The following is a 14,393-nucleotide window of genomic DNA, read 5'->3' on the forward strand; positions in this document are numbered from 1 at the left end:
CTGCACCATGCTTACTTCTGTGCTGGTGGTAGCTCTGCCTTCAGAGCTGGGCTCCCAGCCAGCAGCCACCAGTCTCCAGCTGTCCAGCTCTGAAGGCAGTACCACCACCAACAGCAGTGCAGAAGTAAGCATGGTGCAGAAGTAAGGATGGTTTGGGATGGGAAGCACAACCCCGCCTACAATAACCTTGCAACCCCACCCACCAACTCCTTTTTGGGTCCAGACCCCTACAATGACAACATTGTGCAATTTAAGATTTAAATAGCTGAAATCATTAAATTTACTATTTTTAAAATCCAATGACTGTGAAATTGACCAAAATGGACCATGAATTTGGTAGGACCCAATATATCAGTCAGTTTGTATCCCTTAAAGCTATTGTTTCAGTTTGTAAATTCATTAAGACAACTGCCTCAACTTGGTATTCAGAAGGATAGCTTTGCCACCAAAAGAGCTAGAAACTGAATTTATTTTAAAAAGAAATCTTGAATTTTGCAGAAACTGGTGGGACCAGAAGAGGACGGTTTGTCCAGCCCACAAGCACATTCCTTCTTAATTCAGCCCTTGTGCTCTTTACAGCATTGCTTGCTAAACTAGTGGCTACTTTCGTGTTCCCTTTCCAGCCAGGTGGAACTAGAAGAGGTAGTAGCAACAACCTTTTAAATCTATACTGTTTTCTATTCTTTCTGCCAAATTCCACAATAGTGAAGTAGATCCCACTCGACTTATTTCAATGGAGTTGCACCCATATAAATCAAAAATGAAATTGGCTCTATAGCCATCCCAAAATATATAATGATACCAACACCATTAACTTTCACTCTTAAGAGAAAATATGTCATGACAACCTTTTATAGTTAAAGATCAACCTTAAATTATTTTGTAATCCTGTGGCCAGTCTTATGAAATTGTTCTAAAATTACTTACAATTACTGGTCGATAGTATGCTGGACCCAATGTCACATCTCTTTGAGGTGGGTATTGTTTAATAAGAGTGCCATCTTCAGCTTCTTCATACCCAAATGCTTGGCCAGGAGAAGGGATAGAGGGACCATCCACTTTTCGGTAGACTTTTATACTGCCAGCAGTCCTCTGTAAAAACAATTAGATTGTGCTTTAAAATAGATCACAAACACATGGCACGCATGTTGCATAAACCAAAGGTGAATGCACCCAAAGAAAAAGATACAGCCCTACACTTTATTAAAAAGGTGGTCTAGAATATTAACTTTTCATTTTTATGTTTTAAAGCACATGTACTTTTAATAGATGTCAGTGTACGAGTGAATCATTAAGTAACCACTGAACGTTATAATGTCACATACGTAGAAGGTTTCAGAGTAACAGCCGTGTTAGTCTGTATTCGCAAAAAGAAAAGGAGTACTTGTGGCACCTTAGAGACTAACCAATTTATTTGAGCATGAGCTTTCGTGAGCTACAGAAGTGAGCTGTAGCTCACGAAAGCTCATGCTCAAATAAATTGGTTAGTCTCTAAGGTGCCACAAGTACTCCTTTTCTTTATACGTAGAAGGATAACAGTACAGCACTTTGCGTTCATATAATCTTATTGGCAGAGTGAAAATTTAACTTTATTTTTCTGTGTAGATTTCCCCAATTTGATATTATCCCTTTTCAGCTAACTTCAAATTTCTGATCTGTTTATTTGCATGGATATAAATTCTACGAATAGTTTGGTAAAATAAAATTTACACAGTAATCTTTATGATTACATTATTACCTTCCTATATAATTGACTGTAATCTCATTTCTTTCAGTGATCTATTACTACCAAATGTGCAATAAACTTTTGTCATTTATGACCCAAAGGTAATTCAACTGCCATGCTGATAAATTACAAATAAAAGTCACATGAGGAAAGCTGACACATAAAGAATGATACAATAAAGCAATGATGCAAAACACATCTAAGGAGTTCTACTCTATTTAAAGTTAACTACAGAAGCTCTTAAAAAAACTTTCTGGTAACTATAAATTTAACCCATATAAATTAAAATGTTGCTATACCCTATTTCAGTAAATGTCAGACCACCAAATCTGTGCTGAACATGGATTTTTGAGTCTGCACACTACTCAAGCACAACCCATGAAATTCTACTCCTCTACCAGGGAAAGGGCCAGTACAGGTAATCACATGCACTGTAGCCAATGCGGAAGCACCAAGTAACCTTCTGACAGCAGTAGGGAGGTGTAATTGCAGCACAGGTTGGCATACCTGAGCTAGCTTTGAAGTCTTACCTCCCCACTCCCAGGTGAGCATCGGAACCACCAGGCTATAGATTTTTCTGGGTTGGGTTGCTCTTGATCTCTCCTATTGAAGCTTTCTACTTTGTGTAGACACTTAAGTATTCCTCAGAGAAGGTCCTTGAACTTGGTTCTCTCCCCTGCCAGCTCAGCACCCTAGCCACCAGGCTACATGCTATTTTCCTCAACCTCGCCTGTTGACACCATTCCACTTTGCATAAATATATAAATGTGTCTTGAACCAAAGAGAAGAAGTGAGAATTACTCTACAGCATCGTGATTGAGGCACTCATCTGGGAGGTAGGAGAAGTGGATCCACATCCCTCCTCTGAATCAGGCAGAGAGAAGATTGTAGTTTTAGTGTATACTGGAAGATTAGTCTTTTAAAAGATTTATTCTTATTTGAAATGGTTTCACAGTAGTTCTACAGATTATTGTTCGCTTCATTTTTCAGTATTTATTTTCCCTGCATTATTTCAACTTCCTCTCATCAACTGATCTGTCTTGTGATAATTGTGAGCATCACTGTAGGTATGCAATTGTACTACATGAGGCTGGTTTTGAAAAGATTAAGTTCAGTAATATGTTTACTAATGTTTTCACAAATTTTATGTTTACATTTGTGATCAATTAATATGGCATAGTCCTTTTTTATTAACATACCTGTTGAAGATGTTCTTTAGGCTCTCTCTCCTTCCTGTTATTAATCTCTAACTCCACAGCAGGAGGTTGGTTATAGCTTCCCGGTCCTGGAGTTTCTGTACGGATCTCTTTGAAACGTTTTTCTTTGTTCTGCGGACTCTCACCACCTTTTATATTATTCTAAAAATATGAAAACATGAATATTCTATAAAATTATAAAGTAAAATTAATTATGAACTTGACAAGAACTTCACAAAATAAAAAAACAGTTGATACCCAGTCCTTTAAACCAAAGAGCTGACAAAGTGTGCACTAATTTATATTAAAATACTCTAGATGCAGATCAATTTTCTTTTCTCAGTTTTGTTTTACTTGACTTAAAATAGGAAATGCAACTATTTAGACAAAGAGGCTGAAAATATTTGTTCCACCTCTGCATTCTCTAATGAAATGCTATTTTAAAATTTCTTACAGCAGTACTCCTCAGCAAATTACAAGTATCCCTGTGCTTTCTAATGCAATAAGATATTAGTTGTTGTTTCTTCTTTTTCTAGTAAAGGAAAAACACTATATAATTTATTATCATCATCTATTTGTTCATATTGCAATAGCACCTAAGAGAGCCCCAAACATGGACCAGGAGCCCAACATGGTAGGTACTGTACAAACAGAACAAAAAGATGGTCTCTGCCCCAGAGAACTTACTATCTAATGCTGTGCCACCAAAAGTTAGATCACTGGTTCCTTCTATATAAATATCAATATGTTTAACAAATTTGAGTTGAATTGTACATACAAAAGCTTCTGCATTTTCAATACACCGGGTCCAGAATCAATAGGTTGTGTTCTTCTGATCAATGATTGAGAAGTAGCAGCAGCACCAATAGTAAACAAGTTCCATTATAAGAATCCAGATGATGACAGCTTTAGAACCACCAACTATGTGACCTTTGGTTTCTAATGAGTACCTGTCACTGTCCGTTCTTGGGGGCTGAGGTCTTTGACAGGCCTTCAAGAAAGTGAAGGGATGTAAGGAAGAAGTCCAAAGGGGAGGGAGGAGCTACTGATGCCCGACACCTTGAGACAGTACTTACAGAATTACAACTCATGCAGCTATAGTAGAGGTTAGAGCTGGCTCATAATATGAATAGGTTTTGCCATTTTCTTCAGAACACAGTAGAAGAAACACAAATGAGGTACTCCCGATGTTGCAATTTAAAGGGAACTAAGACATATTCTGGGGATAGAACCTCAAAGGAGCACCAAATACCTTATTTCAGCATTAGTGCTGCTACTGTACCTGACAATCATTAATAACAGCACAACCTATCCATAACTAATTAGTAAACCAGAAGTTACAGAAATGCATTTTTATAATTACTCTACAAATGCAAATTTTACAGAAATATAAAATGTCAGAAATTGCTTTGTTTACTTCATTTTACCTGTGTTGTTTTAGGTCATATCACATTCCATCATGTGTGCTGCATTATGTCAGATTTCAGGGAAATACAGTATTAATGTGATATTAATGAAACAAAGTAATATATTATGATATATCAGAGAGGAAAGGAATAAAATGTCTTTCTAAAACAGGTGTACTTGTGCACCGTTTATAGTATTTCCCCCCACCACTACCCTGCCATAAAAGAAAATGGCTGTCTACAAGTTCCACACTGGATGACTGATAATCAACTCTAAGGGCTTGTCTACACTTACCGGGGGTTCAACGCGCGGCGATAGATGCATTGGCAGTCGCTCTCCGGTCTAGACCCGCTAAATCAACCGCCAATCGCTCTCCGGTCAACTCCTGTACTCCACTTGAACAAGAAGCACAAGGGGAGTCAACAGGAGAGCGTCTCCAGTCGACATCGCGTAGTGTGGACCCTGTGGTAAGTAGATCTAAGTACAACGACTTCAGCTACATTATTCATGTAGCTGAAGTTGCATAACTTAGACCCATCTCCCCCCGTAGTGTGGACAAGGCCTAAGTGCTGCCAAAGCCTGAAGTACCTTTTCCTTACACAGCTAATTTACAATTACAATTAAAGATTAGTATACATAAACTGCTATTTTGAGGGATTATTTAATTTTTCACACTACAAATTAAAACAGAACAAGATTCAGCAAGAAGACAAAATGTGAGGAAGAGCACTGAAGAGACCTTCTGATACTTTTAACTATGATTGCTGTTACAGCGTGCTAGTATGAAATTGATTGCATTACTGCCTTTTCCCACTGGAGGCTGTAAACTGTAGTCAGCAAGTCTTAAAAGAGTCTGCAATGGAGAAGGTCAAAAAACAAATATACTACATTACAATGACATATTCATAATAATGAATTTTTCCACTGTAAAATAGCAGCACACTTTAGAAACTGTTTAATGTGTATACTAATTGCATTGTTTTTACATATTTCATAATTGCTAACAGATAGCATGAAAGTCATGTTTTGTTTTAATTCCAAAAGTGAACTGTAAACTCAAGTGTTTAATACCTCGTCTTAATTAAATTTAAATTATGTATTTACATTGAGATTGTTGACGTGCAGACTTACTTATAATACACAGTTATAACAACTTCAACTGTGGGTTATAGGCACTGGCCCACTTTGGCGGTAGTAATGAGCAGTACTGCCCCAGAAAAGCAGTACCCATCCTCAGCTTCTGGCATACAAAGGAGCAACACACTCTCCCCACACATCTGACCAGCTTTGGCTGCAGATACAGGAAGGGTGACCAGGAGCCCCACCATCCACTTCTGAGTGTTTTGAGCACGCAGGAGAATGCTAGGAGGAATCAACTCTCTGTATTCAAAAGAGCTCAGGGCCTGCAATTGTGGCCAATCCCTGCGCATGGATGTGGGGGTGAAGGGAGCCTTCTGGTACCCTTTCCACCCTTACAACATCCTCAAAGCAGCCAGATACAATCTGGACCTATATAATCATTAAAACGTTTCAGTTCTGTAGCCTTTCAAGTGATTTCAAATAGATATATTTATTAGATTTAAATTTAACTAACAAGCAAACAATGTTTTCAGATAAATGGAGAATGAAGGAATTAAATAAAATTCCAGCTTCTCTTTAATGCTAATGTTATTATTGGTTTCAGAGTAACAGCCCTGTTAGTCTGTATTCACAAAAAGAAAAGGAGTACTTGTGGCACCTTAGAGACTAACCAATTTATTTGAGCATAAGCTTTTGTGAGCTACAGCTCACTTCATCGGATGCATACTGTGGAAAATACAGAAGATGTTCTTATACATACAAACCATGAAAAAATGGGTGTTTACCACTACAGAAGGTTTTCTCTCCCCCCACCCCACTCTCCTGTTGGTAATAGCTTATCTAAAGTGATCACTCTCCTTACAATGTGTATGATAATCAAGGTGGGCCATTTCCAGCACAAATCCAGGTTTTCTCCCCCCCACACACTTTTTTTTCCCCACACACACACAAACCCACTCTCCTGTTGGTAATAGCTTATCTAAAGAGATCACTCTCCTTGCAATATGTATGATAATCAAGGTGGGCCATTTCCAGCACAAATCCAGGGTTTAACAAGAACATCTGAGGAACAGTGGGGGGGGGTGTAGGTAGGAAACACCCATTTTTTCATGGTTTGTATGTATAAGAACATCTTCTGTATTTTCCACAGTATGCATCCGATGAAGTGAGCTGTAGCTCATGAAAGCTTATGCTCAAACGTTATTACTGAAATCCTAAAAGCACACGTACAATAGAGCAGTGGTGTTCAAACAGGAAGTATGCCACCCTAGGGGGGTGCAAGAGGTTCTCTAATTGGGCACCAAGAAACTGGGATCCCACGGGTCCTGCGGGATCCCATAGGTCCTGCAGGATCCACTGCCATAATAGCGAGGGGGGATAAAAAGAGAGTGGGTATTGTGGGATAAAAATAGAGTGGGTATTGCAGGTTGGTATGGGAGTGGGATAAAAATAAAAACAGTCCTCCCACACCACAAACCACACGAATGCCCCGGCCAGCAGCTGCTACTCTCCAGGTGCCCAGCTCTGAAGGTGGCATAGGTCCCAACTCTGTGTGTGCTCTAGGGCTGGAAGAGGTGGGGCAGGGGTGAGGGCTTGGGGGAAGGGGTCGGGTGGGGACAGGGCCTCGGGTGGAGCGGGCATTTGAGCACCCCGGGGCCTGGAGGAAGCCAGCGCCTGTGGAAGGTGGCACTGCCACCAGCAGCAGCACAGAAGTAAAGGTGGCCTTACTTCTGCACTGCTGCTGCTGGCGGCGCTACCTTCAGAGCTGGGCAGCCAGAAAGTGGTGGCTGCTCTCTGGGACATTCATGATGCTTGCAGTGCAGGAGGGCTATTTTTTTAATCCTGCTCCCATCCCACCCTGCAATACCCACTCCCACATTGTTGAATTTTTATCCCGCTCCCACTATTATGGCAGTCCCGCTACAGGGTAGAGCCCTGGCAAAAAAACCCAAACAGTTTCAGATTACTAGTAATGGAGGGAGGGAGCAACAAATTCCATAAATGGTAAGGGTGGGGCACGACTGGAAAAGTTTGCGCACCACTGTAATAGAGTATACAGAAACCTACCAAGCAAACTTGAGAAGGTTCCTTTGCCTTTGCTCTCAAATAATTCATCCAGCATTAACCTGAACTTCCTTTATTCTTACTGGAACCATTACTAAACAGTTTCATTTATCAAAATCAATATAGCATTCATTACTCAACCCTCATGGGTCTTAGCTCTTTTAAAATGATATTCTCTGTTAGTACATTGCGGCACCAAGAAATCTTGACCTACACTATACACCAAGTACCTACTACTACTGGAAGGGAACTGCATAAAAACAACAGAACGTCTAGGGAGTCAGACAGCTACTTAAAAGCACTCAGAAAAAAAATGAATTTTTAACTGTCACCAAGCATCCAGCAACATCATGTTTGGGGACATCAAGGGCTCTTTTGTAAGTTTTCCACTGGGGAAAGAAGTAGAGCAGGTGGGGGAAAGGGGGCATGCATGAGGAGACAGAACAAAGAGGGGGAAAGGAATGTATATAAATAAAAGTTCTTGTCCAAATGATCACTTCCCATCATGCTGTCTCTTTCACTCCTGGCCAATTTAATGTAAGGAGGAGGGTGTTTATTGATTTGTTCCACTGAAATTTGTTATGAACACCATTTGTTATTACCGTTTTGAAAGTCAGGGAGCAAATTTCCTTTCTCTTAACTTGTTTAATGCAACTTCTATGATTTTACCTGTACTTTGGCAATATCATAGTGTCCTGGTCCTGGAACATCAACCTCAGCGTTTGGAAAAGTAAAGGCAAAGTCTCGAGTTGTCAAAGAAAGAAATGGAGCATAGCCATCTGCAAATGAGGGGGGTAGGAAAAAAACCGAGTAAAACATATGCACTTACAAGAGTTCAGGAAAGCAAAGAGTCCATATATGCATCAAAATCATTTTTCAGTAATGAAAACATTTGGTTCATCTAATTTTTCTGCTCCATTGAAAAGATGGGAAATATATAAAGAATAATGTTAGAGTGTGCGACTGAAAAACGATAAAGTTATTTTATAAGGCAGAAAGCCATCTCCGTAATTATATTTTAGACCTGAAGCAGCTAACAGAGTACCGAAGGCCATTCTCTATTGCTTCTCCAAACCCTATATCTTCAGGTTCCTGCTTGCTCAGAAGAAATTAACAGATTTTAAGCCCAAGAGGGACCATTAGGATCTTCTAGTCTGACCTCTTGCATAACATAAGCCATAGAATTTCACCAAATGCTTCCTGCATCAATTCTATTGATTTGGTTGACCTAGAAAGGCATCCAGTTTTGACTGAAAGATTATTAAGCAATGAAAAATCAATCCATGGAATGCTATTGACCTCCTTCTCACATGTACAGAGAAGTGCAAATTCACTACCCCAATATTCAAACAACTACACTGGCTGCCCATTCATTAGAGGATCCAGTTCAAAATTCCCTTTTCTGATTTTAAAATGCTCCATGAATTTGCTCCATTCCCTTTCTATATAGATTACACTAGGCTCCTCACAATCCCTTCACATAATCTGGCCACTGTTGGTAAAGGGGCTGCCTCCTTTGCAGCTGCAGGCAATTCTCATGGCCTTCTGCATCTCTCTACCTCACTGATCCTCTATTTCATTTAAAATCTTGAGTAAAAACATAGCTTTTCTCCTTTACCAACTTCTCCTAATTTCTGTCTCCCCTTCTGCTGTTACTTAACTCTAAGCAATGTTATTTAACTTCATAAAGAAGTTGAGTTAGTTTGTATAAAATGTTATACAAAGTTATTCATAGATTTCCTATATTTTAAACACACAAATGACCATTATGATCACCTAGTCTGACATCCCGCACGCCACAGGTATTATGTAGTAAGGTTGGATAGATGTACATAAAATTATAGAAAAGTGTTTAAAATTGAGTTAACTTCCCTGTAAATGAAGTAATGCTTAATTACAATTGAATTTATTTTCAACTGGGATTTACTTTAGTTGTATTTAAACGCAACGCAGTCTCCTACTTCAGGTTCATTAGGGAAGTTTCCAGTGGATTTTTCATTTTACTTCTGAGATAAGGTAATGTTGACAGCAAGAGGGAAGGTAAAGAAATAGGAGCAAATAAAAGAAGAAATGTTACATTTGTTTATTTTTAATGCTCCTCACTTCCATTACTAATACTTTCATTCGTAAGATCCACAAAATGGCCCTCAAGGGCTAAAACCAGTTATATGGCTTAAAAGGGATAAACACTGCATTTAATTTACCATTTCACAGATAAAATTAAGATAATTAAAATTAGGTAAAATCTTATTGTATCTGACATCTCAATTTAGGGGGTTTTGGTGTTTTCAGAGGCTGTACCTCTGATGAGTGCCACTAGGGGACAACCTAATGAAGTCTGTATTTCTGGCATGGCCTTATAATTAATCCATGTTTAAGTGCTACAAAAGAACATATTAACTTAACTCTATATCCATCTTGACTTTTGACTGCTGATTGGGAAGAGACTGTTACTCATAGCTCCTTTAACTTCAATTTGTATCTGAGACCGAGTTCTATACACCTGCTTCTAAGATATCACTAATTAGGCTGAAAGAAGGATTCCAATACTACAGACAGCTATTCTCAAGTCATTCCTCCTTTAAATAGAGAAAAAAATAACTTGTCTGATATCCCCATATGTTTATATCTTCAGCTGCAGAGCCTTGCTCTTGTTGAAAAGAATATAAATGGAAATCCAAAGCCACCCAAGGAGACCCAATTTCGTTTCGTACAAAGGAAGTAAAAATACTTCTAGTAAAATATATTAAAGCCCCGCTACACACTGAACCCTACTGAAAACTCATTTATGTCAAAGTGGGATAGAGAATTAGATAAGGTTTTTCAACAAGAGAATTAAAAAAGGTATTTCTGAATACAAAGCCATCATTTTAACAGTGTGGCAGACTGCTGGACTTTGTACCTCGGACCTTGCATTGCAGGATTTCCAAGACTTTTCTCTCACATGGGCTGCATCTCCATCAAAAATACCATATACAAGTATTTTTGGGGGGAGAGCATAGGACATTGGGAAAAAGTGCCTGGGCCTAATTCTCCTCTCACACAGGAACAAATTAGGAGTAACACTGCTTAAGTCAGTACTGTTACAAGAGTGTAAAACCTGTGCAAGATATGAATCAGGTAAACCATGTTTAAATATGTGGAAGGAAGAGATAGTTCAAGCTGAAGAAAGGAATCACATCATCTCCATTTTGAGAACCAACTCAACCAGCTATCCTGACGAAAAATCCCAGCAGAGACATGGCAGGGGTAGTTTTTACTTCTATGTAGCTAGTGAGGTAAACCCTGGGTGGGGAGGAGGGTATATATTGATCTCCATTAGCTAAACTGTAGTAAAAACTACTTATGCCTTGTCTCCACTCCCCCTTTCACAAGGAGATAGCACTCTCGAGGTGCACCCCTCCTTCTGCAGCTTTTCCCTACACTATGCTCCGACCTTTCTCTGGGTCAAACCTTGCCCTTAACAGGAGCAGCTCAGGGCTGGGCTCTCTGCCAGACCTCGGTGAATATCAGTTTCAGCTGCACGACTTGGGCTACCTATTATTTGCTCGCTGCCTAGTTCTAGGGGGGCGCAGCCCAGGTTTGTGACTGGCACCGTCCTACACAACCCTGCCTGGGGTTGTAACCGCTCCGTAGCAGCCCCGACGTGGGCTGTTTGATGTCCCTGCGAGCCCCAGCGGCAGCGGACACCGGGGAGTGGGTGCGACGGCGGGTCCCTGCACAGGGGCGGGCCAGGGAGCGGGCAGGGGGAGCCCGGGAGTGAATCTGGCCGCTCCCCGCCCGTTACCTGCTTTCTGCTGTTTCCCGGGCTGCAGCTGATAGGAGCCGGGCCCCACATGAGCCTCGGTGCCCCCCGCGGGCCGAGTCAGCGCCCGCGAAGCGCGGTCGTACATGTCTGCTGGCCCCGCACCCCGAGAGCCAGCGCTGGCCGGGGGCGGCAGTCACCATGGACACCGCGGGGCCCAACACGCCGGGCCGGCCCGAGGAACCAGCCCCGCCCCCTCCCCAGCCAGCCTGCCTGCCTGCCTGCCTGCCAGGCCGCCCGCCCCTGCCCTCGGGCACCCGCCCCGCAGCGCTCCCCTCTCCCCGCACAGAGCCTCCCCTTCCCCCCGCGACCCGCCCCGCTCCCCTCTCCCCTCTCCCCTCACACAGCCTCCCCTTCCCCCTGCGGCGCTGGCCTCTCCCCCCACAGAGCCTGCCCTTCCCCCGCGACCCGCCCCGCGGCTCTCCCCTGTCCCCCCACAGAGCCTGCCCTTCCCCCGCGACCCGCCCCGCTCCCCTCTCCCCCCACACAGCCTCCCCTTCCCCCTGCGGCGCTGGCCTCTCCCCCCACAGAGCCTGCCCTTCCCCCCGCGACCCGCCCCGCTCCCCTCTCCCCCCACACAGCCTCCCCTTCCCCCTGCGGCGCTGGCCTCTCCCCCCACAGAGCCTGCCCTTCCCCCGCGACCCGCCCCGCTCCCCTCTCCCCCCACACAGCCTCCCCTTCCCCCTGCGGCGCTGGCCTCTCCCCCCACAGAGCCTGCCCTTCCCCCCGCGACCCGCCCCGCTCCCCTCTCCCCCCACACAGCCTCCCCTTCCCCCTGCGGCGCTGGCCTCTCCCCCCACAGAGCCTGCCCTTCCCCCGCGACCCGCCCCGCGGCGCTCGCCTCTTCCCCCACAGAGCTTGCCCTTCCCCCGCGACCCACCCCGCGGCTCTCCCCTGTCCCCCCACAGAGCCTGCCCTTCCCCCGCAAGCCGCCCCGCGGCGCTCCCCTCTTCCCCCCCACAGAGCTTGCCCTTCCCCCCCGCGGCTTTCCCCTGTCCCCGCACACAGCCTCCCCTTCCCCCCCACGACCCGCCCCGCGGCGCTCCCCTCTCCCCCCACAGATCCTGCCCTTCCCACCGCGACCCGCCCCGCGGCTCTCCCCTGTCCCCCCAAAGAGCCTCCCCTTCTCCTCGCGGTCCGCCCCGCGGCGCTCCCCTCTCCCCCCCCCCAGAGCCTGCCCTTCCCCCGCGATCCTTCCCGCAGCGCTCCCCTCTTCCCCCATAGAGCCTCCCCTTCCCCCGCGACCTGCCCTGCAGCGCTCCCCTCTCCATCCACAGAACCTGCTCCCAGCGCTCTCCTCTCCCCACAGAACCTGCCCCACGGAGCCTGCCCTTCCCACCCACCCTGCAGCACTCCTCTTCCCCTCACAGAGCCTATCCCTACCCCTTGTTCGGCAGCCTTCCTCTCTCCCACCACAGAGCCTTGCCCCTGCCATCCTTCCCACAGCACTCCCCTCTTCTCCCATGTGATGTTATTGACCTGAACTGGGACCTTATAGATCATTGTTGTAACCAAGGTCGTCTAGTGGCATCAAATCTTGTATAAAGGGGGTCAAATAAGGTGTCTAAAACAAGGTTATGGTTTGCTGGTTATGATTATGCTATCTGTGTGCATCTGTCATTTTTTAATTTAAAGTTATAAGTATTGGCTCTATACTATCTGTAGTTCAAACGTATGCTATGCTTCTGGGTGACACCCCAGACAAGTTGGTGTCAGCTCTGCTTAGCCTGCTTTATTGGCCATTAAGGACCATCAGCTATACAATTGACCCATTGAGAGAAGGCAGATACAGGTTGTGACTCAGCAAGGCATGCAGGGACCTGCCTATGGGCAGAACTCTGAGGTTTTTCCATACCTTGTGATGGACAGCTTGTCTTTGGGACAAAGAAAGCAGAGACCACATGACAAGAGACTATAAAAAGCTGCTACAGCTCCTCCATCTTGTCTTCAGTCCTGCTTCTTACCTCTGAAGGAACTTTGCTACAAATGGAAACTCTACACAAAGGACTGATGACCCATCCCAGCTGTGGATGTACTCCAGAGACTTGATTTGAACCTGCAGCTTATTCTATCGCTGCTACAAGCCTGAACCAAGAGCTTTGCCATTACTGTATATAATTCATTCCATTTAACCAATTCTAGCTCTCATCTATATCTTTTTTCCTTTTATGAATAAACCTTTAGATTTTAGATTCTAGAGGATTGGCAACAGCATGATTTTGGGGTAAGATCTGATTTGTGGATTGGCCTGGGTATGGGGCTTGGTCCTTTGGGATCGAGAGAACCTTTTTTCTTGTACTGGGGTATTGGTTTTCATAACCATTCGTCCCCATAACGAGTTGCACTGGTGGTGATACTGGGAAACTGGAGTATCTAAGGGAATTGCTTGTGTGACTTGTGGTTAGCCAGTGGGGTAAAAACAAAGTCTGTTTGGCTGGTTTGGTTTGCCTTGGTGTGCAAAGGAACCCTAGCCTTGGGCTGTAACTGCTCTGCTTTAAGCAATTTGTCCTGAATTGGCACTCTCAGTTGGGTCCCACCAGAACCATCATCGTTACACCCCACAGAACCTGCCCCTTGCCTCGCAGTGCTCCCTTCTCCCCCCACAGAGCCTGCCCCTGCCACCATCCCGGCAGCGCTCACCTCTCCCCCCACAGAACCTGCGTCAGCTTCCCACCCTCGCCCCCGAGCCTGTTTCTGCTCCCTAAAGCCTAGCCCACAGCACTCCCCTCTCCCTCCACAGAACCTGCCCTTGCCCCTGGGAACCCACCCCGTAGGACTCCCCTCTCTCCCATAGAACCCACCCCATAGCACTTCCCATGGGGAGTCCTGGGGGTGGGTTCCATGAGAGAGAGGGGAGTGCTACAGGGTGGGTTCCATGGAGAAGGATCAGATTCTATGGGGGGGAGGGAAGTTCTCGGTGGGGTTCCTTTTCACCAATAGAACCTGCCCCATGGAACCTGTCCCACGGGACTCCCCTCTCACCTGATAGAACCCACTCACAGAATTGCCATCTCCTCCCACAGAACTCACCCCACTGAACAACTCCCTCTCTTTATAGAACTTGTACCCAATAGAACCATCCCTTTCCCAAAAGAACCTTCCCCATAACAATCCA

General features: G+C 44.5%; 1 protein-coding gene across 13 annotated transcripts in view; it reads right to left on the reverse strand.

The window, feature by feature from the left end:
• The window catches only part of STPG2 (sperm tail PG-rich repeat containing 2), a 418,033-nt gene extending 405,251 nt beyond the window's left edge, over positions 1 to 12,782 (reverse strand). For 4 of the 13 annotated variants that reach the window (XR_007356264.2, XM_075127538.1, XM_048847114.2 and 1 more), the window contains exons 1-4: positions 11,261 to 11,486; positions 8,143 to 8,252; positions 2,926 to 3,084; positions 928 to 1,092 (exon numbers count right to left, since the gene is read on the reverse strand). Coding sequence is in view for 12 of the 13 variants with exons in the window: in XM_075127538.1 (XP_074983639.1) it covers positions 928 to 1,092; positions 2,926 to 3,084; positions 8,143 to 8,252; positions 11,261 to 11,366 (540 nt within the window). In the remaining variant the exon portion in view is untranslated. Of the gene's footprint in view, positions 1 to 927; positions 1,093 to 2,925; positions 3,085 to 8,142; positions 8,253 to 11,260; positions 11,487 to 12,661 lie in introns of those variants that run through there. The other 9 variants (XM_048847117.2, XM_048847109.2, XM_048847108.2 and 6 more) reach the window with 5 other exon arrangements.
• Between the last annotated feature and the right edge of the window lie 1,611 nt (positions 12,783 to 14,393).

This window comes from Caretta caretta, chromosome 4 (assembly GCF_965140235.1).
Source record: "Caretta caretta isolate rCarCar2 chromosome 4, rCarCar1.hap1, whole genome shotgun sequence".
NCBI classification, from domain to species: Eukaryota; Metazoa; Chordata; order Testudines; family Cheloniidae; genus Caretta; species Caretta caretta.